The sequence below is a fragment of the Balaenoptera musculus genome, chromosome 13 (genome assembly GCF_009873245.2).
Source record: "Balaenoptera musculus isolate JJ_BM4_2016_0621 chromosome 13, mBalMus1.pri.v3, whole genome shotgun sequence".
Taxonomy (NCBI): domain Eukaryota; kingdom Metazoa; phylum Chordata; class Mammalia; order Artiodactyla; family Balaenopteridae; genus Balaenoptera; species Balaenoptera musculus.
Window position 1 is genome coordinate 14,129,468 of NC_045797.1, and position 23,613 is coordinate 14,153,080.

A 23,613-nucleotide genomic window follows, 5' to 3' on the forward strand; every position below is an offset into this window, starting at 1 on the left:
CTATTAATTGCAGTTTTGTATCCAAAGCGGGAATCCTTTTGACTGTCAAGTGGTCCTCCGTACTTCAACTTTCGTCTTCTATAACAGTCGATTGTCCTATTCCCCTCAAATTTTGACACTTTCTGAGTTGGACCTCAACAGCTTTCACCTCACCTGGCTGCCTCTGACCCGCCGGGGAGTGAAGATGATGTCAGCTGACCAGCGCCAGGGACTGTCCTCTGTGAAGCGGGCCCCTCCGGGAACCTCCCTTGTTTTGAAATTCTCACCCACCCGTTCCCGATTCTAGATCCTCCCAGGGCATAAGTGTTGGGACAGTCCGGGTTTGAACTTGGGTTTAACTTGGTGACTTAACTGAATTGCCGTCCCTCGGGAAGAGCCAAGCGCCTGCTGAAGGCAGCGGGTCCTCGGAGCCCCGTCGGTGGCTTTTTTCGCACCCACCCCGCAAGCTCCCCCAGGGGGCGCATGAGCCCCAGGATAGTCTCGGAGACGTCCCTTCTCGGGGCCGCACAACGCGGGGCGGGCTTCCTCTTGGCGAGACGGTCTTGGGAGAAATCGGGTCGATTTGGACTTGGGAGTAAGATTGCTGGGTCCTGTCTGACACTGTATTCCTGCGTGACCATGGGCAAGTTACTCACCGTCTCTGAAACTTCGGGAAATTGCAGGATTAGAGTGAGAAAAATACATTTAAAGCACTTGCCGCCAGCCTGGTAGATAACCGTGTTCTAAATGTTCGTGGCGGTTAAGTTTGAATCCACTGACTTCCACTTGAGTCGTATTTTCTCATCTGATGGAGGGATGTTTGCAGGAAAGAGCCAGGGACGCAGGGTTCTGCAATTAGAGGAAAGGTTGGTGGGGGGGGGGGGGCGGGTAGATGAGGAGGGGGCTTAGCAGGCTGGGGTGCAGAGGAAGAAACAAGAATTCAGTGAATGCTGTGTGCCACTTGCTTTATAGACACTGTTTGATATAATCCTTAGAATGAAGCAAAGGAAATACAAGAAAGCCATCCTTATTTTACAGATGAGTGGTAGAGAGGTTACATAACCTGCCCAAGGTCAGCATGTGGGAGTAGAGCTGGGGTTTGAACCCAGGAATTGAATAGCTGTGCTGCTCTTCTTACTGGCATCCAGTGGAAGCCAGGGCACGAAGGAAGCTCAGGGTAAGGGGCACCTGGGTAAGGAAGGGCAAGGGGGCTTTGGTCATGAAAGACACTGTCCCCAGTAGGCTGCTTCACAAAGTCACCCCCAAGTCTGCCTGTCCCACTCACAGCCCAGCAAGCCACCTCTCTCTGCCCCTGAAATTATATCCCAACCCTCCTGATTACAAACGGATATGTCACTTGATTGAGGCAAAGTTAATAGCCTGGTGCCATGCCGCCTGGGTTTGCATTCTCACTCTGCCACTATCCAGCTCTGAGCCCTCAGGCAAGAGTTTCGGGCCTCCAGTTAGAAATGTCTGTGTATAAGCAACTACTACATTTCCTTTTCGAAATGATGTTGAGGATAATCATTGATTTAGTAGAATTTAAAAAAAAAAAAGAGTTTTGGGCCTCAGTTTCCTTATCTGTAAGATGGGAGAATTTTACACTTCCCCTCTTGGGATTGTCATGAGCTTAAGTGAGTTATATTTGTGAGGCCCTTAGCCCAGTGCATAGAGGAAGTGTAGGTCCGGGTTATGGGAGTGTATCCCACATGTCAAAAGTTGGTTTGGCTTGGCTTTGCTACTAGCCAGCCTGGCTGGAGATTGAGCTCTTCTAAAGCATTCTTTTCTTCTCTTCCTTTCTCTTATACCAGTAGGTGCCCAGAATAAGTTATTGCAGTTTATCATTCAAGTGTAAAATTTTTTTTAAAATTTATTTATTTATTCATTTATTTCATTTTTGGTTGCATTGGGTCTTTGCTGCTGCACGCAGGCATTCTCTAGTTGCAGTGAGTGGGGGCTACTCTTTGTTGTGGGGCGCAGGCTTTTCATTGCGGTGGCTTCTCTTGTTGCGGAGCACGGGCTGTAGGCGCGCAGGCTTCAGTAGTTGCGGCACACGGGCTTCAGTAGTTGTGGCGCACGGGCTTAGTTGCTCCGTGGCATGTGGGATCTTCCCGGACCAGGGCTCGAACCCGTGTCCCCTGCATTGGCAGGCGGATTCTTAACCACTGCGCCACGAGGGAAGCCCAAGTGTAAAATATTTTGAATCAATAATATATTTTCTGTTTTCTTTTGGTAAAGACTGGCTTTTATTAATGCACTTTCTATCCTCTGTAAACTCTTTTTGTGCTGAATGTTGGGACTGACTATGCTAAATAAAATTTGTTGCATAAAAAAAAAAAACCAAAAAACCTCAAGGAGTCACTTCCTGTCTCTGGTCAGCAGTTTCCTCCTCTATAAGGTGGCAGCAGAATCCTTTTGGTTTTGCTAGCGCTAGGTGTCAGCGCTGTCCTATGCTCTTGACATGCATTGAATGACCCCGGAAGATAGCTGCTAGTATTATCCCCAGTTCACAGTGGGGACACAGAAGCTCAGAGAGGTGACGTGATGTTTGCACATCACAGGACTCAGAGGGGCAAAGCTTGGAATCAGAGTCCCTTTTTCAGACAGAATCCCGTGATGAAGTCCTGGGGGCAAAATAGTTCAACAGTTTGGCCCAGGGTGGGGGAGGTAGGGAAGGGCCTGGCACCTGTTAACATCTGCCTTCTGCCCACCTGTCTCCCAGCAACTGTCAAGACCCTCCAGCTCAGGAGACCACAGAACACTTTCCCAATGCATTTTATTTTATTTAGCCACAGATATGTCTGTTTTCTTCATGTCATGTTCAGTGTAACACCTGGCTCCTGAATAAAATATACCCACTCCTGCATTTTTACTTTTCCTTAGATAATCTTTCCATCTGGAAGGTTCTGGCTCTCTGCCCTACCCATTTTAATAATAATTAGAATACCTAATATTTACTGAGAGCTTACACTATGCTAGACGCTTAAGAAAAAAATCCTTTGAAACATTAGCCCCTCAGGCTTCAGAACAACCCATGAGGTTGGAATTAATTTTGTCACTATTTTACAGGTTTTTCTACACTGAGTGTTGCTTCTCCTGCTAAATCATGTCCTTCAGCTCTGTTGTTTCTTCCTTTCTTTTTATGGGCACATGTCTTATCTGCCCTTCTCTGTTACCTACTAGCTTTTTGACCTTGGGCACATTATTTACGTCCAACGGCCTGATGAGAGGCTAAAACGAGACATTGTTTGTAAAGTGCGTGGCGTGCTGCCTGGCATGCTAAGTGCTCAGTAAATGGTAGTTTTCATCATTACATTATTAATAAGAACTGGATCATAACCTCCAAGTGCTTTTGCCTCCTCATTGTCTCCCCAGCACCCAGCCTTGCCTATTTTTAGTAAAATTCTGCTCATTCACTAATGTTACCTCCACACTGGCTCATTTTATCATCTCTACTATAGAGAGGGGGCAACTGCGCTGCGGACTGCCTCCTGGCCCTGGGCCCTAAGCCTGGACTTTGCACAGGGCTATTTTCACAGGGCGTCCCTGTGGCTGGCTGTTACAAACCCAGGGCCCTGTATGCTTTGCTCACATGACTGTGATTCCCACCCCGAGCCCCGCCAGGGATGCGGGAAGAGCCCAGCCTCCAGAGAACAGGGAGAAAACAAAGGCACCTCCCCAGAGATTCTGAAGGCAGCTGCCTGTACCAGTTTCCTAGGACAGCCGTAAAAAATTATCACAAACTAGGTAGCTTAAGACAACTCAAGTTTATTCTCCAATGGTTCTGGAGGCTAGAAGTCTGAAATCAAGGTGTGGGCAGGACTGGTTCCTTCCTTTTTAAAAAATATTTATTTATTTATTTGCATTCGGTCTTAGTTGCGGCAACCGGGCTCTTCACTGCGGTGCCGAGGCTTCTCTAGTTGCGGCACGTGGGCTCCAGAGCACTTGGGCTCAGTAGTTGCAGCGCCCGGGTGCAGGGAAATTGAGAACTCAGCTAAGGGGCTTGGCCAAGGGGGAGGGCTGGGGGCGGAGAGAAGGGAGTGGTTGGCATCCGGGCTCTGCAGAGGGAGGGGCTCTACCCGTCCTTTCCCCTCCTATTTGCCTCCCTCCCCTGCCCCTCTCCATCACCCCTGCTGCCCTCTGGAGGTCAGGCTTCTCTCCTCCCCTCTGGGGGGTGTCCTTGCCCCTGTCCTGGAAGGTTGTACAGTTAGCTATGCCACACTCTAAAACGAGCCACAGTCTGGTGGTGTCTGTCTGCTCAGAGGCCCCCTCCAAAACCTCCCTCAGTTCCCCATTCTGCCCCCCACACCCAACCGCTGCCACCTAAATGCAGGTGGCAAAACCGTGGTGCGTGGTCGGCGCGTCAGTATCACTTGGCCAGCGGGTTAGAAGGCAGGTTTCAGGCCCCGCCTCTCAGGGTTATCATGTGATTTTCACGGGCCCTGGGCACGTCTACCTTCCTCCATAAAAAAAATACTAAAAGTTATATTTTACCACGATGTTGGTACAAAGAACCTAATCCAGGCTAGACTATGTTTCTTCTCGTTTTAAAAGAAATTAAAACATTTTCGTGGGCCCCAGGCACTGTGCCTAGTGTGCTTGGGGGATATGGCAGCCCTGCCCTCCCCCGGATATTTTGACTGGGAGGGGCTGGGACTTCGCACTTGAACATGATGCTGACCGCACTTAGAGGAAGGAAGCCGTCGGGGTTTTTGGACATGTTCCTAAGTGTAAAGAAGCAAGAACAGGTCCCAGGAAGTGGCTTTAGGGAAGACTTCTAGGTGGCTGAGGGAGTCCTTGACCTCAGGACCGCCCCCACCTCAAGTGGGGAGTATGGGGAGGGGGTCTGTGTGTGGTGCCGTGTGCTGCCATGAGGAGAGTCCTCAGGAGAGGCAGAACAGAAGGTGAGGTGGAGCCAGACCTTCTAAGGTTTGGACTAAGACAAGGGCTTCTGACCTTTGGCTGGGGGGGGTGGGGGGTGGGGGGGGGAGGGGGGGTGTCATTGACAGCTCTGAGAGTCACGGGAAAGCTTTGGATCCGCTGCCCAGAATGATGCACGCATGCACAAACATAAAACAGCATTTAGGGACTTCCCTGGCGGTCCAGTGGTTAAGACTCCGTGCTTCCACTGCAGGGACACATCATGTTCCATCCCTGGTCAGGCGACTAAGATCCCACAAGCTGCGAGGCTCGGCCAAAAAAGCAAAAAAAAAAACAAAAAAAAAACACCAACAACATTTACACAGAGTTTCTGGGGTCAACAGCAGCAACCTGTACCCTGGAAAAGAGAAGCATTGCACCAGCAGTGTCTCCCTACCTCCTACACGGAGGCTCCCTGCTCCTGGGTCCCAGAACTCAGGCTGGAACGCTCAGCAGCATTGTGGGCTACTCAGAGAAGGCAGTGCTGTTCTGGACGGAGCATCAGTTTCCATGGGGAAATACAGGCCTGCTTCTACAGCAGACTTTTGAAGGGCTCTTGCAGCACGACTGAGTTTGTCATTTGGGGCTCGGTTGTCCTGACAGTAATCCACGTTAATGAGCTCAACAGTAAGAACAGACAAAGCAGCCTTTTCTTGTAGTCCTGGCTCTGAGTTGAAATGCTTCCTACCTCCAAATCCAAGTGTCCCACAAGCATCGCTCTCCCGTGCCATGGCTAGCCAGCTCTCATCACAATAGTGTGGCTCTGGGTGGATTAATTAGAGTTTATGGTAACAATTCACCCAGCTTCTGCAGAACCTGCTTCTGCCTGGAGAGCAAAAGAAAAGACTTTAATTAATTCTGAATTAAAATAACTAGAAAGAAATCTCTCCAGTCTACCAATCAGAGAAGGCAAACTGAAAATTAAGCTAACCACAGAGGCCAGAATTTCAAGTTTCACACACTCAGCTAGCTCAAATTATTAATGTTGGTCTTGTACTTGAAGTAACTGTTTTCAACTAAATCAATTAAAATATAAAAGCAAAAGATTATTTGGTTAAAATAATAGTACCTGGTCATCGAATGTAAAGAATGTAAATATCCAGAATAAATGGGGGTGTGTGGGGGGGGTGTGTATCCTTTTAAGTTATCATTTATGGGGAATTCCCTGGTGGTCCAGTGGTTAGGACTCCATGCTTTCTCTGCTGAGGGCCTGGGTTCAATCCCTGGTCAGGGAACTAAGATCCCGCAAGCCGAGCGGTGTGGCAAAAAAAAAAAAATTGATCATTTATGAACTTTCATTCTCCAGTTCAGTGAGATAAAGGCTGGTTGCGACAGGGAAGCAGGAGAAATTTAGGGAGTGCTTCCTTTGTGTCTACCCTGGTACTTGCTTCATATGTGTGACTTCATTTAATTTAATTATCTTGTAAATAACCCTGTAGGAGATCACCATTTTGTGGATAAGAAACTGAGGTTCCGAAAGCAGTAGTTTATCATTATCATCATTATTGTTGTTGTTGTTTTTTCTACTGAGATAGACTCTTCTTTCCTGGATAGCCTAAATTTTCTGTTTCCTGAAGTCAGATGGGTGAACCAGGTTTCTTCTGGTCTGGAAATTCTCTGCTTGTATAATCTACACAGTTCTCACGTGTGGAGCGAGAGCTACTTGTTTTTCCGGACATGTCAGCCAGGTCTTCTAGAACAATGGCATTGCAGGGAAGCGTGAACTTCCTTCACATTTCTCTGTGGGACATTACCCTGAAATCTAATCAACTCTCTCTAGGCCCTTGTCCGGAGGATCCTGAACCTTTGGGAAAAGAGGGGTAGGCAGTAAGCTCTGCTCAGCACTTGTCCAGCCCAGCTGTCTTAGTCCATTCGGGTTACTACAACAAAATACCATAGACTATGGGACTTCCCTGGTGGTGCAGTAGTTGGGAATCTGGCTGCCAATGCAGGGGACACAAGTTCGAGCCCTGGTCCGGGAAGATCCCATATGTCACGGAGCAACTAAACCCATGTGCCACAACTACTGAGCCTGCGCTCCAGAGCCCACAAGCCACAAGTACTGAAACCTGCACGCCTAGAGCCCGTGCTCTGCAACGAGAGAAGCCAACGCAATGAGAAGCCCGCGCACTGCAAGAAGAGTAGCCTCCACTCACCGCAACTAGAGAAAGCTCGCGCACAGCAATGAAGACCCAATGCAGCCAAAAATAAATAAATAAATTTAGGGGGAGAAAAAATACCATAGACTGGGTGGCTTAACTGACAAACATTTATCTCTCATAGTTCTGGAGGCTGGAAAGTCCAAGATCAATATGCCAGCAGATTCCATGTCTCGTGAGAACCCACTTCCTAGTTCATAGTCAGCAGTCACTTTGCTGTGCCCTCACTTGGTAGAAAGGGTGAGGTGAGGGAGCTCTTTTTTGAGGGCACTAATCCCATTCATGAAGACTCCACCCTCATGACCTAATCACCTCCCAAAGGCCCCACCTCCAAATACCAACACATTGGGGATTAGCTTCCAACATATGAATTTGTGGTGGGTGACAGGGGGGCAGGGGGTGACATGACACACAAACATTCAATCTATAACATCAGCTTTGTGAAGTAGTAAATGAACTCTTTAGATGGTCATCAGTGAGACTGTTAACACTCTAGAAAGACGTCTGGAAGCTAAAGAGTTTGGGTAGAAGCTGGGGATGTGGTGAGAAGAGCAATCAGCCTCTTCTCTGGGTTGGATACGAGGGAATAGAGATTCTTTGTCTTCTGGGACTGCCAACCTGGGAAGATAGAAGTCTGGGGCTGCTGGGCCATCTGTCTTCAGCCTTCTGTGTGGCTACCGCCTCCATGCAGACACAAATATCAGAGAGGCACAGTAAGAGAAATACAGCTCTGGTAAAGTAGGCATAGCCTGGGAGTTTGTCTAGTGTTTTTGATTGATTGATTGATTCATTCATTCAACAAGCTTATATGCAACACCTGCCACATGCCTACCATTGGGTCATGAGCCAAGGAGCCAAAAACCATGGATGGATAAGCCAGGCCTATGTTCTCTTGAATCTCCCAGTCTGCTGGGATTGAAAGATGTGTAAGGAAATACAAGGCATTTCACTACTCCCTGCTAGGTGTGAACAAAACTTCAGGAGAAACAAAGTAGGGAGTGATCAGGTTTGCTCCAGACAGGATCTTATAAGATGTAGAAGAGTCCAGGGTGATGAGAAAAGGGTCTTCTGACATTGAACACAGCCAGGATAAGTGCTAGGTAGATGCTGCTATGTTGCATGCCATAGAGAGAAAGCCGGCAGTGGGGGAAGCAATATTAAAATCCACCTACAAGAGGGAATGTGCTGTGGATCCAAACCCCACTCTTCCACAGCTGAGCTGTGGGGAGTCTGGGCTGTGCGTGTGGGCGTCACGGTTCTCATCGCAGAGAATCAGTACTTGGGGCTTGGTACGCCTGTAGTTGGCTGTTGGTGAATATCCCTCAGCATCTGGGAGTCCTCAGCAGTCAGAAAGTCTTTGATGGGAATAGTTGGCCCTTTGCACACCTTTATGTCCATCTGTGATCTTGTTTTCCTTTCCATTCTAGGAATGAATAAACATCTCATGGGAATAATTGGAATCATATTAAAGACTTTATGGGGCAGTTTCGTTTGAGCCTCATAACAATCTTATCAGGTAAGCGGGGCAAAGATGATTTCCCTTACTTTCTGGTGGAAAACAAAAACCTGAAGCTCAGACAGGTTGTAATTTGTTCCAAGGTCAATGGCTCACTAGTTGTGCAGGCAGAACTCTGAAAATTCTCTCAGTACAGTCCACATTGCTTAATCCACATTGCTTGTCTAGCATGTATCTTACCAGGCGTATCTAAACTTGTGTGGGATGAGTTCAGGGGCCTCAGAGGTCCCATGGACCCTGAACTGTTACCCCCAAAGAGCTTCCCTCCATGCCTGAGTTGAAGTTTTTGTCTCCAGGTAGCCCTTTTTAAAATGCTGGGCTCCTACCTTGAAGACCTCGAAGCTTGGGCTGCTATAAAAGAAATGCCATGGACTAGGTGGCTTAAACAACAGGAATTTATTTCTCACAGTTCCAGAGGTTGGGAAGTCCAAGATTAATGTGCCAGCTGATTCAGTCCCTGGTGAGAGCTCTCCTCCTGGCTTGCAGCTGGTCACCCTCTTGCTGTGTCCTCACATGGGAGATAGAGAGAGAGAAAGAGAGAGAGAAAAAGCTCTCTGGTATCTCTTTTTATAAGAGCACTAATCCCATATGAACACCCCACCCTCATGACCTCATCTAAATCTAATTACCTCCTAAAGGTCCCATATCCAAGTATATCACATTGGGGGGTAGGAATTTAACATATTAATTTGGGGGGAACATGGTTCAGTCTATAGAAACCTGCTATGTGAAACATAAGCACTCATTAATAGAATCCAAATTAATTGATCAGTTTAGTCAGACATCACCATGGAGAGCAGAGTGCGGGATCCAGAGGGAATAGGACACTAGGTCAGCTTCGCCTTCTAATAGATAGGAGAATAGTAGAAGCCTGGGCATTATTGGGGAGGGGGGAGCTGAGTAGGTTTGGGCACATGGGAGGGGGTGGTCCTGATGTGGGAGTGATGGCTATTTCTAGCTTCTTTCTTTGAGCCCTATGATAGCATTGTACTTCTTAGCTACTCTGTGGTAAGGTGGGACCATGAGAAAAGGGTCAATGAGATATGAGCTCAGGGGGTATTCATCACTTTTGGACTAGAAAATTTAATCATCAGTGTGAGACTCTCCAGGGTACCCCTTCCCAAGCCACATTTCATTGGTGGCTGTTCTGTCAGCCTCAGTCCCAGAGTGAAGACTTGTGGAGTAGCCAACCTGTGATTGTCACGTGGCATGAGAGAGAAGTAACTTTGTGTGATAAGCCATGGAGCGCTTGGGGTTGTTTGTTACTGTGGCACAGCCTAGCTCTCTTAGTTGATGCATCGGGATTCATAAAATAGTAGGAGACTATCCGGGGCATCCTGGTGGGAAGTCACAGGGGCTAGGTCTTCATGCTCAATAGTTGAGCACTGCTGGAATCACACAATTCAGGCACACAACTCAGTCCTGCTGACTCAGTCTTCAGGATGTTGGGCCCTTCTCAATGAGGCCAGTGAATTCCTTAGGATTTGTTCTTTTTTTTATGAAGATGGGCCGTAAGTCCATCCTGTATGCTGACCATGATGATTCTGGAATATTGGCTGCTACTTTAGAAGCCTTAGGCTGGAGGGGGTGTGTGGGGGGTGTCTTGTTGGTTTAAACAAGAATGTATCCAAAGCTCTTGTGTGATGTGAGAAACATAATTGTCTTACAACATTTATTCATTCATTCAACAATACAGCAGTGAACAAAATGAACAAATGCCCTTATTTTCATGGAGTTAACATTTTAGTGACAAGAGACAGATGTCAAACAAGAAAATTAAGTAAAAAGATAGTATACTGTAGCAGCCGCCTCTTTTAAGTTACTCATGTTTGCTGAAGGCAGCCTGATCTAGAGGAAAGAGCATGGAAGGCAGTCCTGGGTCCCAGTACTGCCCTTTGCTGGCTGGGTGGCCTAGAGTCTCAGTGGCCACATCTATGACTCTAAATGTATAGGCTGTAGAGGTCAAGGGCAGGTATAACCAACATGATTACAATTCCCCAGCTGTGAGGGACATTTAAACTATCATCAGATATTTCAGGCATACAAAAAATAGACAGAATAATGTAAGAACACTCACATAACTACCTACCAGCTTTAAGTCATGAAACTGCAAACTTAGGGTGGCTTTGTAATGTGTCAATTTGGCCGGCCTGAACTGCATTTCCTAGAATTTCCTTCCCTGTGTGTTTCTGCTGAATTGGGCCACCAGAGACTTTTCGTGAGATTTGGAGGGCAGAGCTGAAGCGGCAGCCATATTATTTCTCACACATGGAAAGTCAGGGCCGTTGCTCTTATTGCACATTGTTGCTTCTCTGCTCACCTTGGTGGCTGGGACAGCATCCAGGCCTGCAGTGCTCCACCATGCCCTGCTTCTTCCTTCAGTTTCCCTGACCGCTGAGCCAGGTGTGTGCTAGGCTCCGTGACAAGGAATGCCAGCTTCTCCTGCAGGACACCCTTCATCAGCGCTGGAGGTGGTGAGTGACGGACACGGCTTCCCGTCCAATCTTGTGGGTTTCAGCTCACGCTCATGGGTTCTACCGCGTTCTCACTCTCCCCAACTTTACAACCGCCTTCCCTTCCTTAGCCCACGTTTCAGCTAGAGCATCATATTATATACAAAGAGGTAGATTTTAAAAAATCGATTTACCGAGGTATAATTTCCATATAATAAAATTCATACATTTTAAGTGTATGGTTGGTTGCATTTTAAAGTTTTGGTTTTTTTTTAAATTTATTTTTATTTACTTATTTTTGGCTGTGTTGGGTCTTCGTTTCTGTGCGAGGGCTTTCTCCAGTTGCAGCGAGTGGGGGCCACTCTTCATCGCGGTGCGCGGGCCTCTCACTATCGTGGCCTCTCTTGTTGCGGAGCACAGGCTCCAGACGTGCAGGCTCAGTAGCTGTGGCTCACGGGCCTAGTTGCTCCGTGGCCCCTGCATTAGCAGGCAGATTCTCAACCACTGCGCCACCAGGGAAGCCCTGGTTGCATTTTAAAAAATACATATACTAGGCCACATCCATCACAATATATGTAGAGAGAACATTTCTGTTGTGCTCTCCCCCAGTCAATCTTCTCTCTCCACCTTATAGAAATATCAATCTGCTTTCTGTCAGTGCAGATTAGATTTGTCTTCCCTAGCATTTCCTATAAATGAATAATACAGTATGTATTCTTTTGTTGCTGGTTTTATTTATTTTTCTCAGCATGAAGTTTTTTGAGATTCATCCATGTTATTGCGTGTGTCAGTAGATCATACCTTTTTGTAACTGAGTAGTATTCCATTGTATGGATACACCACATTTTGTTTATCCATTCACCTGTTGATGGACATTTGGGTTGTTTACTGTTTTACCTGTTACAAATCATGCTACTGTGAACATTTGTTTACAAGTCTGTGTGATCATACGTTTTTATTTCTCCTAGGTAAAATACCCAGGAGGTAAACGTATATTGGGCCATTTGGTAAACATATATTTCTTTCTTTGTAAAGACTTATGCATCATCTCATATTTATGCACGTTATGTGTATATTTTATTTGATGAATGAAATTTTTAAAACATTTGGCATTTTATAAACAACCAACGTGTTTTCCAAAGTGGTTGTGTCATTTTTCATTCCCATCAACAATGTACAAGAGTTCCACTTGCTTTTGAGTATTTGCTTTCAGCATTTGGTATTGTTGTTCTTTTTAAATTTAGTCGTTCTCCTGGGTGGTGGGCTATCTCATTGTGGTTTTATTTTATTTTATTTTTAAAGATTTTTTTGATGTGGACCATTTTTTTAAAATTTATTTATTTACTTATATTTATTTTTGGCTGCGTTGGGTCTTTGTTGCTGTGCGCGGGCTTTCTCTGGTTGCGGCGAGCAGGGGCTACTCTTCATTGTGGTGCGCGGGCTTCTCACTGCAGTGGCTTCTCTTGTTGTGGAGCATGGGCTCTAGGCACGCGGGCTTCAGTAGTTGGGGCATGCGGGCTCAGAAGTTGTGGCACACGGGTTCCAGAGCTCAGGCTCAGTAGTTGTGGCTTAGTTGCTCCGCAACATGTGGGATCTTCCCGGACCAGGGCTCGAGCCCATGTCCCCTGCATTGGCAGGTGGATTCTTAACCACTGTGCCACCAGGGAAGCCCGATGTGGACCATTTTTAAAGTCTTTCTTGAATCTGTTACAATATTGCTTCTGTATTATGTTTTGGTTTTTTGGCCACGAGGCATGTGGGATCTTAGCTCCCTGACCAGGGATTGAACCCGCACCCCCTGCGTTTGGAGGTGAAGTCTTAACCACTGGACCGTCAGGGAAGTCCCCTCACTGTGGTTTTAAATTGTCTTTCCCAGGCCGTGTTTTAAGTGCTTACTTCTCACAACCACCTCATGAAGTATGTACTATTATTATTATCCCCACTTTACATATGAGGAAACAGAGGCACAGAAAGGTAAGGCAGCTTGCCCAAGGGCATGACATACCTAGTAAGTGGCAGAACTAGGGTTCAATCTGGGCCCTCTTCCTCCAGAGATCAGACTTTTAATTCCTCTGCTGCACTAGCCTCCCCAAAAGGTTTTGGGTCCCACCGCAGGTGATCATTTATAAAGAGGGCTGGCAGCAGCAGCCAGTCACCTGAAGGGAAGAGGTGCTGCCTAAGTCACAGCTTTACAGCCTAAAGATGGACGTCTGAAGAACCACGTGCCAGGAAACAGAAGAAGCCGCCACTGCCAGCCCACAGTTGGGGGCTGGGCCAGGACGAGGGCCAAGGGGCCCTGGTCTCAATCTCTGCCTTCCCCTGCTGAGCTCTGCCGAATGGCAATGTGGCAGCTCTGTCTGCAATAGATAGCACAAGATCATCCCTAATCCAGCCACTTCTGCTGTTTGAATCCTGTCGGCACCCGGGGAAGGGCCCCATCTGACTCAGTAACCGTTATAAGAATCTGGGGGTATGCCAGGGGAAAAACTGTCTTGCTGCCTTGAATCCTTTTTGGAAACAGGTGGGGTATAAATTATAAATCAACATATGTGCTAGTCCTATAAGGGAAGAGGGAACAACCAAAGAAAACACGAAACCCTACAACAATGTCAAGTTTCCTGTGTATCCACCTCTGAATCCATGATGCTCAGGGAATAGGACAGAGCAATGGCCCCTGGACTTCTGAATTTCAAATACCAGTGAAGCTTAAAAAAAAAAAAAAAAAAAAAAGGAACTGAAGGGAATGACATTAGTTTGGTAGCTTTTTACTTTGCCGGGAAGGACATTAGTAAAAGAACAACCACTAATTGCTATCACCATTATGTTATAAAAGAAAGGACATATTAAGAACCCCAAAGGTATAAAAGACAATCTCAGAATAAGAGACGGTCTTTTAAATGGCATATGTTAGCTTTATGAAAAATGCACTATGTTACCTTGATTTTTCTCACTGAAAATGCTATCATTGCCGGGCACTGGTTCCCAGGAACCACTGGTGAAGTAGAAAGTTCACGGTCTGGAGAATCAGAAAGATGAGTTCAAATCCCAGCTTTGCTACTACACCTGGAGCTTTACTTGGCATTCTGATTATCTGTCTATTGCTATGTAACAAACTACCGCAAACTAGTGGCAAAAAACAGCAACAATTTTGTTACACTTATGTATCCTATGGGTCAGGAATTTGGACTGGACACGGTGGGATAGCTTGTCTCTGCTCCAATGTATATGAAAACTCAGCTGGGAAGACTCCAATGGCTGGGGGTGACTCTAATGACTAGGGGCTAGAGACATCTGAAGGCTTCTATGTTCACATATCTGGTGCCTGGGCTGGGATGACTTGAAGCTGGGCTCAGCTGAGACTGTCAACTAAAACACCTACATACGGCCTCAGTGTAGTCACATTTCTTTTATGCGCCTGGTGGCTCAGTCCTCCGAGAATGAGTAGCACATAAGGCAGAAACTACATGGTCTTTTATGACCTGGCCTTGGCGTCATATGGCGTCACTTCCACTATAAAACAGTAAAGTACTGAGCTAATACCTGACTCCCTGCATTCTCCTGTGCTCATGGCCTCTCAACCTGAACCTTTAAGCCAGCAGGCCATACCCTCTGACCTAGCAAGTGCAGGAGCTGCAGGTGCCCAACACTGCTTGAAGAGAGGCCAGGGACCTGCCTTCTGCCTTAGCTGATCTATTCCTATAAATCTACTTCCCAGGCCCCCCTAGCTCTCTCTGCCTCCTGGTCTTGGCACTGATGAGAACTGAATCCTCCACTTACAATTTTATACAGCCAATGATTGGAAGAATAGTCACAGACTAGATTTTTGGCTCTGTACATTTCAAACCTATTTCTCTGTCACTATCCAAACATTTCCAGGGGCAAGGCTGTAGGACACATTCATACCATGATCATACCAATCTTTAGCTCTGTACCCTTGTGTCTGAAGCTGGGTGAGTTGGCACAGAGGACAGTAGGAGGATTCTTGGAAGCCGTTCCTCCAGTGGAGAGTAGCCATAGCTTAAATTAGACATGGAAATGACTGCAAGTCCATAAATCTATATCTCCAAACCCTAACAAAATGTATTCCCAATTCAATTTCACTTTAGCCAGCTCCCCAAAATGCTTTTGACCACTTGGATAATACTCAGTACAAGGAGAAGTATGATTGAGAGTTGGAGTGGGAAAAATAGCCACCCCAACAGATCTTAATTAAAATATTTTACTTTTGCACATGTAATCATGTGACTATATTGCTAGGGTCCTGCCTAGGGTCTTAAAAGGGAAAAAATTAGAGGCCCTAAAACTCAAGTTGTTTTTTTTTTTTCATGGTAAACCACTTCTGGTTTATCTGTACCTTATGCTGAGTTTTCATATCAATATCAATCTTTAAGGCAAAAAATTGTATACAGTAAAAAAATTATTTATATGGTCCATAACAGTCTAATACAATGAGTTTTTCCTCAAGCCATGAATCAGATCACTTTATATTTTTGTTCATTTCCAGATGAAGCATTGGAAGTGCCTAGGATGTCTTGCTTTCAAATAGGAAGGCTAGATATTGTAATGAAAAAAATTCTCACTAAATTAATTGACAAATCTTACCTCATAACAATTAAAAATAACCAGAAGTTCTTGAAATGAATAATACGACTCTAAAGTCTTATGAAAGTATAAATGGCAAGAATAACAAGAAAAATTCAGGAAATAAGTGGAGGAACTAGCCCTACCAAATAGTAAAATATATTATAAAAAGCTACATTAATTAAAATTGTTTGGTAATAACTCATGAATGAATGGGCAGAACAGAACAGAGTCCCGAAATAGACCCTGATATAATAACAATTAGAGTATATCATAGAGATGGTCTTTCGAAGTAAGGGAGAAAATGGTGGATTATTCAATGAATAGTGTCAGGACAATCAGCTAACTCATACACTAAAATAAATTCCAGATACACTGTAAGATAAAAGGTGTGAAATTAAAATTGAAGCCACAACAGCAGAAAGCATGGGGAGATTTTTTTAATTAAAAATATTTTTAAATTACAAAAGTTTTTTTTTTTAATTTATTTTTGGCTGCATTAGGTCTTCGTTGCTGCACACAGGCTTTCTTTAGTTGTGTCGAGCGGGGGCTACTCTTGTTGCGGTGCGCAGGCTTCTCATTGTGGTGGCTTCTCTTGTTGCAGAGCTCGGGCTCTAGATGCGCAGGCTTCAGTAGTTGTGGCACGTGGGCTTCAGTAGTTGTGGCTCACGGGCTCTAGAGCACAGGCTCAGTAGTTGTGGTGCACGGGCTTAGTTGCTCCGCAGCACGTGGGATCTTCCTGGACCAGGGCTTGAACCCATGTCTCCTGCATTGGCAGGCGGATTCTTAACCACTGCGCCACCAGGGAAGCCCCAAACACTTTGAAAAGAAAAAAATACCATGAACAATGTCTGAAGGAAAAAAACGACAAACTGGAAAAAAACATTTTTAATGTGGATTGAAAGACTTATGTTCTTAATATATAAAATTTTAAATCAATCAATAAGAAAAAGACTAATAAAAAACATGGTTTCCTAGAACTACTGAGCCTCACATAGCACATTATAAACTTTTTTTCCTAATTTTAAAGATTAGCTTTACTGAGATATAATTACATAAAATAAAATTCGCCAATTTCAAGTGTAAAGTTTGGTGAGTTTTGACAAATGTATATGGTTGGTAATTACCATCACAATCAGGATATAGAATTTTTTCATCACCCAAAAGTTCCCTCTTGCCCTTTTGCAGTCAATTCCCTTCCCCCATTCCTGGCATCTGGGCAACACTGACGTATTTTCTGTTACTATTGATAGTTCAGGTACAAGCAGCTAGAATTTGTAGAGCAAAAGGTTTTGTCTTGATTGGAATTTCATATAAATGGTTGAAAGTGGAAGTGTCTTTTTCCTATTTTCAACTTTAAAAATCCTAGGGGAGAACTTTGGTCTAGCTTATGTCCAGTGCTCACCCATGGCCAATCGAGGTAGTAAGGACCTGTGAGAAAATGACACTTAAAAGATTGGAAAATTAACACAACGTTATAAATCAACTATACTTCAGTTAAAAAAAAAAAAAAAAAAAGATTGGCGTGTGCGTAGAACCATTCCCCAATGCAAAATGGAGAGATCTTCCCAGAAGAAAGGGGAAGGGTACAGGGTGAAAACAGATCATAAGCATCCACATGAACAGCAGTTCACGTGAAAAATAACTTAAAGTGAACCAGCTGATAGGGCTTTAAGAGTCGCATTGTCTAGAAGGCTGTATCCATCCCCTGGCCTGATGTTTTCCAGGGTCAAGGACAAACTGGAAGGGGTCTATGATGGAGAGATGTAATATGTGTAACAGTTACCCTGAAAGAGATAGAATGAAATAGAAAAGCAACTTTCTTCTCTCTGTTCTTTCCCCTTCTGTGTCCGTCAGTGCTTTGCAGTGTTGAACATGTTCTTTCCCCAACCCTTGAGTGAAATCTGGTTGGTCCCACTAGTTTCCTGGTCCTCTTCAGATAACAGAAAGACTTCCAGATATTTTAATCCCATGAACAGTCTCATTTCCTTCATGAAAATGTCCAGTTGTGTGCAATAGTCAAACCTGAGAATTTCATTAATAGGAATGGGGGCATCTCCAGCACAGAACTAGCACATGACCAGTTTCTCCTCTAATTTCCCACCCAAAGGCTTTCTTTGAATCACGGTTTCCCCCTCCCCCAACTCCCTCACACCCCCCACCCAGCATCACTAACAGCATTTTCTGACCTGGGGTTGGGGGGAGGGGATGGAAGAAGGTCCTATTTGCTTGGTAATGTCCTGATCTGCCTAGTAGGTATTCCAAGCTTTTTCTTGTCAGGTACTGTTTTCACCATATTACCTTGGGGAAGGTATGGTGAGGCTGGATCGGGAGAGAGAAAGCAGAAGGTTTTACAGTTTTGTTTTGCTCACGGTTCCCTGGACAGAACACGGCATGCCATGTAGGGCCACTCACTGTAAACACTGGGGTGGCTTACGAGGCAGACAGACAGAGGGAAATTGTGGTTTCTGCGGGAAGGAAAAAGCAAGGCAGGATAAACAGGTTCAGGATTGGCTAATTTGAATAATTTCAGTGGGCTCGAGGGCGTAGGAGCTGTCCCCGGCCATCTGGTACCTGGCCCTGGGGTGATAAGCCAGGCGTATGGTGGCCTGTGTGAGAGCCTGATAAAGCAGGTGGTGGGGTGTGGACTTATTTGGCTGCCTAAGAAGGGGAACTGACCGGTCCCTGATGGGCCTCAAAACTGGGTCAAAACAGCATTAAAAACAACAACAACTGTATTACAGGTATTTTAGGGGTTCTTTGGAGACCCCTTATCACAGAGGATGTTTTGTCTGCTGTCCCTTTATTGTGGGCAAGGTCTTTCTTCAGCCTGTATCACACCCACTCTCTCTCTACTACCTCTGAAGGTACATTTCCAGCCTCTTTCCCCCAAGGTCTGAGGTCTCCTTGCCTGTGCTAGGAAGCTGTCTTGGGCAGGGTTCCTTTAAAGAAGGCTTCGAGCTAGCTCTTTCCTGTGCCTCTCGCAACCGACACTGAATTATACATGACATAGCATCAGCAAAGGAGGACAGTGCTCTGAGAGGGCACCATGGAGGCGGTGAGGAAGGCAGCAACCAAGGCCAGGAGCAATGGACAAAAGTTTTTCAAGAGCACAAGGAAACAGTGTACCAGGCAGCACTTATATAATAAGGGCCAGGATTAGGGTGTGGAGAGTGAGGCACTCTCCTCAGCGGCAAAATGTAAGGGAGTGCCACAAAATGCCGTAATCAAGATAAATCACATTCAATGCAATATTTTAAAAAACACATTAAAAACGGGCATACGATGCACATCTTCCCTTTTGCCTAAGGCTCCAAAATGGCTCCGCAGGGCACTGGCACTAGGCAATTCCAGCTTCTAGCTTCCTCCCAGCCAGATCGTACCCCTGAGTCACTTTGATACAGAAATGCTGAGCAAACATCTAGGAAGGGCTTTCCTCAGGCAATAAACTTTATCTGAGGCATGGGGTGTATGAACAGGGGAGAGGGAACAGCACTTGTCCAAGGCCAAAATTCCTCAAGTGGAAAGGGCTAGAGGGATATCTGGGGCAAGGTGGTGGCAATGAGTTTGCAGGCAGGGACAAGATCTTGTAGGGACTCTTTAGAATTTTAACTAGGGGAGACACAGGCCCAGATTTGTTTCTTATGCAGATAATGCCTTGTGGGGGACAACTGGAGGGGTCAGATCTGGACACAGTGAAGTCCCTTATGAGGCTAGCGCAGTAACCGATCCGAGCGAGGGATGACTGTAGGGATGACTGTATCTCAATCAGAACAGGTGGAGACAGATCCCCAAGATCCAGGCCTCAGTTTCCCCACTGGAGCACAGAGGGTGGGGCGGCCCCCGGGTCTCTGCTCTGCCAACTGGACCACCTCAGGGTCCCCTGTGAGCGGCGGGGGCACCGGGGCGCGCAGGGGAACCTCCCGAATTCAGCCTGGGGCCCGGGGCCAGCGGGGCGGGGCGGGTCCGGCTGGTGCCCGACCGGCTCGCCGCCCAATCGCCGCGGGCCCGCCGTGCCCCGGGGGGCTGGGGCGGCCGCCGCCGCCGGAACGTGCCGCGGCTGCGCCGACGCGCCAGCGCCGGGCAGGGCGGCGGGCGCGTTCAGTCTGGCGGCGGCGGCCGTGCGCTGACAGACGTGCCCGGAGCGCCGCAGCCGCCAGCAACCGAGACGCGCCGCGCCGCCGGGCCGCGCCCGCCCGCCCCCCGCCATGGTGGCATGGATCATCTCCAGGCTGGTGGTGTAAGTGGCCTTCTTCCTCGCGTCCCTTCCTACCTTCCCCTCCTTCTCTGGCCCCCGGCCCCCGGGCTGCGCGTGCCCCTGCAGCGCCCGCTCCGGTCGTTCCGGCTATTAATACCCGGCGGCCGCTAAATTTAGCAGGTACAGTAGCTGCCGAGGTCGCGGGCGAGCGGGCGGCACAGAACGAGGCTGCTGCCCTGCGGGGCCCGGCCCGGGCGCGGGGGCCCGGCGGGCGGGGCCGCGAGGGCTGGGGCGCACGGGGCTTCGCTGGGGTCCGCGTCGAGCCGCGCCCGGCCGCTTTGTTCCCCCGCTTGGTGGGCTTGGCCGAGGCCCCGAGTAAGTGCGCCGCGGGGACACGTGTCCCTCTCCTTGGGAAGAAATGTTGGCCTGGGGTCGCCCATTGCCGCGCCCCGCCGCCACGCTTTTGTCAGGTGAAAATGACAGAGCCCAGAAGAGCCTGGGGCGCTGCCTGGAGGGATCGGCGCGGAGAAGGGCGGAGAGCTGGAGGCAGGGCTCCTGAGGGGGTTGAAAAATACTCCTCCTTTTTAGGGTTCTCAAATTGACAGCGGCCAAGGCAAGTGAGACGGAGGACAGATCCGAATCTTGGGGTAGCCGCCCCGCGTCCCCTTGTCTGATTCCTTGGGCGGGGGGTTTGAAGGAGAGATAGAGATGGGCATCTCCGGGAATCCACGGGAAATTTCCAAGTGACAGATGGCCACACTGACGGTGGCGATGACACCTGCCAGGCCTTGCGGGAGAGCGCAGAGTCATCTGGGGTGAGGCCTGTGTGAAGCCATTGCGGGTGGGCGCGGGGGCGTTTTGCTCTGTCAAGCCCCAGAGCCGAGTGGACCTTTGAAGAGCTCCTTCCCTCGTGGATTTGTTCTCCTTTGGAGGTAGACATGGCCATCTATTCCAGTTCCCCTTCTTTCCTAACCATCCTTGCCTGAGTCAGGACAGATTTGCCACCTGCTTGGGGAGCCGGGGTGAAATTGTTCTGGGGAGTGGGAGCCGGTGGTTGCCATTCCGGCTTTTTCTTTGTCTGAGAAAGAGGGGCTCCCGACTCTGGTTGATTGTGCACCATCACTCCCCACGTTTGGGAACACCTCCCATCTCCTACCCTTCTTTCCTGATTTTCAAAGAAGCCGGTCAGGGTAGCCTTCTGAAGCCATTCTCAGCATTGTCTCCTGGCCACCATTATGGGCTTTCTTCCCAAGGCCAGTGTATGTCCCTCTCGGCCCCCAAGTCATTCATTCCTTGTGGGCCTCTCCACAGCTGTTGCCACCTGCTGGGGATTTGTGCTGTATCTAGAGGAAGCATGTTAAATGTTTGGAAGATTCCTCCGGGCAGAGCTGGCATGAATAACCCAGGGAAGTGGCTGGCACGGCTGGGTGCCTGCCACTCATGCCTGATCAAGGCCTGTCTTGCCTTCCGGGTGGTATTTTTTTTCTCCTGAAGTAGTGCCGTGATTGTCAGATTTGCAGGTGGCTTCCGTGGGGGTGGGGCTCAGGGTGGGTCAGAGAGTTGAGTTGGCCAGGCTGGAGGACTCACTCCCTATAGGTGCTCCTGGGCTGGGGCTGGAACACTGAGGAGCCAGGGTTTCTGGTCTGGGGTCCATGTCACCATCTTTAATTTTATTAGCACCCACCCCCTGTATACTAGACAGCTAAGAGGGGTGAAGGGGAGAAACATGTGTTTGGGTGGGGTCTCAAGGACTAGCAGTTACTTTCTAAAACAACCACACTCCCCAGAAGTGAAGAATTTCATGTCAGAGAATTTAAATGACCATGAGAACTGCCCCTCAGGTCAGCCCAGGACCCTGTGCTCCAAGGGAGAATTTGTGAGATGTGGGGTTGTTATTCCCACTGTCAACTCCAAAAGGTTAGAGATATGACCTATCCCTTCAACCCCTAATTCTGTAGAGAAACCCAACATGGATGTGTCAGTTGTGAGTTGTTAAAACCATTTTAATAAGCAGCACCTGTTTTGCGTAAATCATACCTGTTCATTATAGGAAAATTAGAAAATGTAGATCAATAGATGGAAAATCATCCACATTGTTCCCATACAGAGATAGCTAATGAAAATTTTGAGAAGTATATTCGTCAAGCTGTGTTTCCCTAGGCATATATGCACATATGTTTATATTTACCATTCGAGAAAATTATCGATTCAGCCCAAATTTCCACAAACCTCTTAGCAAAGAGTAGAAATGCCATGTTTGGAGTCAGAAAACCCTTGATTCAGATCCCACTTCTGCCTCTTGCCAACAGATCCCAGTTCAGAACTCAGATCACAGGGGATCCTAGTTCACAAGCACTAGTTAATCTCACTTTACTGTTGCAAAGATTTCGACGATACATGATTTCTAAATTGCCAAGTACCACAGAGGACATTCAGTCAATGAGCGTTCGCTCCTGTCTTCCGAGAGAGGGTGTAAGAGCTCTGGAAGGGGCTTTCAGACATTATTCCTGCAGTTTTCCAACTGGCTTCCCTGAAGGCCGCTCAGCCTGAGTGGGTGGGCTCTGGGCTCCCAGTCCTGATTCCTTTTCTTTGTTTTATATCCTGGGGTTCTATATAAAATATAATTTGGAAACTATATGGGTTTTACTGCTAATAAAAACCACTGAGCCAGTCCTCCCCTCATCTGTAAAACTGTAGAGGGAGTGTGCTTTGCCCAAGGACACGCGGTGAGCTGGTGAAGAACACAGGCTCTGGATTTTTGGGTCAGTGCCCTTTCCACCTCTGCCTGTCCTTGACCTAAACTGATCTCTTTCAAGCTTTCAAGACCTCTAGTATGGCATCCTATGATTTTGTCCACAGGTCCCTTTTCCTATAAGCAATCTTTTCATGGTTTCGTAAGCCTCTGTCACATCAAAGAACATTTAAGGAAGACCTATCACTGTGCTCTGAGGATGCGGAGGGAGCGTCTTCCTTCCAACCAGAGGCGTCAAGACAAGCTGATGGTGTCTGGGGACAGCCAGCTGTGATGGTGGCTGTCTGTGTTGCCATGGGCTGTGAGCGTTTTTAGGGCAATGGTGCTAGTTCTTTTCCCCCTCCCACCTCTCGCCCCCTCCCAAGGCTCTTTTTTGAAGTACCTGGCACCTCAAGTGCACTCAGTAAAGGTTGGTTGTGTTGAGTGAGATCAGAGGCCCTAGGATAAGCAGGGGAGCTGGTCAGTGTTATCCCCTGGGGACAGAGGTTAGTGGGCGTCGGGACAGGCTTGTGCCCACTGGGCAAAGCTCTTGGAATGGGAACCAATTTGAGACGCTGCTCTCTTGCCAGCTGTCTTCCTCCTAACTCCCTTGGCTTAGCTTAGGAAGAATTAAGGAAGAAATATTAGTGCAGTAGCAAGGTTGGCCTTGTTAAAACCTGGTTGATATCTGCAGGGAACATGGGAGCTCATTTAGGACTGGTCTGCTCGCCTCCTTTAAAATACTCTGTTTTCTTTCCAAACAACTCAAGGCCTAGGTGTGAAAGCATTTCAAACTGTGCATTGGAGCGGGCACACAGAGGTTGCTCTGTGCCTTCTTGGGAGAATGCACTATCTTTTTTTTTTTTTTTTTTTTTATTTATTTTATTTATTTAGTTTTGGCTGCATTGGGTCTTCGTTGCTGTGCAAGGGCTTCCTCTAGTTGTGGCGAGCGGGGGCTACTCTTGGCTGTGGTGTGCAGGCGTCTCATTGTGGTGGCTTCTCTTATTGAGGAGCACGGGCTCTAGGGTGTGCGGGCTCAGTAGTTGTGGCGCACGGGCTTAGCTGCTCCGCGGCAT

The 23,613-nt window shown here is 47.4% G+C and overlaps 1 protein-coding gene and 1 non-coding gene across 5 annotated transcripts in view; both read left to right on the forward strand.

Moving 5' to 3' along the window:
* The first annotated feature begins 6,061 nt into the window (after positions 1–6,061).
* Positions 6,062–6,134, forward strand: TRNAR-UCU. Its single transcript has one exon. It is a non-coding gene; the product is annotated as a tRNA-Arg (tRNA).
* A 13,581-nt stretch (positions 6,135–19,715) lies between these two features.
* The window catches only part of REEP1 (receptor accessory protein 1), a 113,912-nt gene continuing 110,014 nt past the window's right edge, over positions 19,716–23,613 (forward strand). For 3 of the 4 annotated variants that reach the window (XM_036873236.1, XM_036873237.1, XM_036873238.1), the window contains exon 1: positions 19,724–19,848. In XM_036873236.1, the coding sequence (XP_036729131.1) occupies positions 19,817–19,848 (32 nt within the window). In that variant the 5' untranslated portion in view covers positions 19,724–19,816. Of the gene's footprint in view, positions 19,849–23,613 lie in introns of all 4 variants that reach the window. The other variant, XM_036873239.1, reaches the window with a different exon arrangement.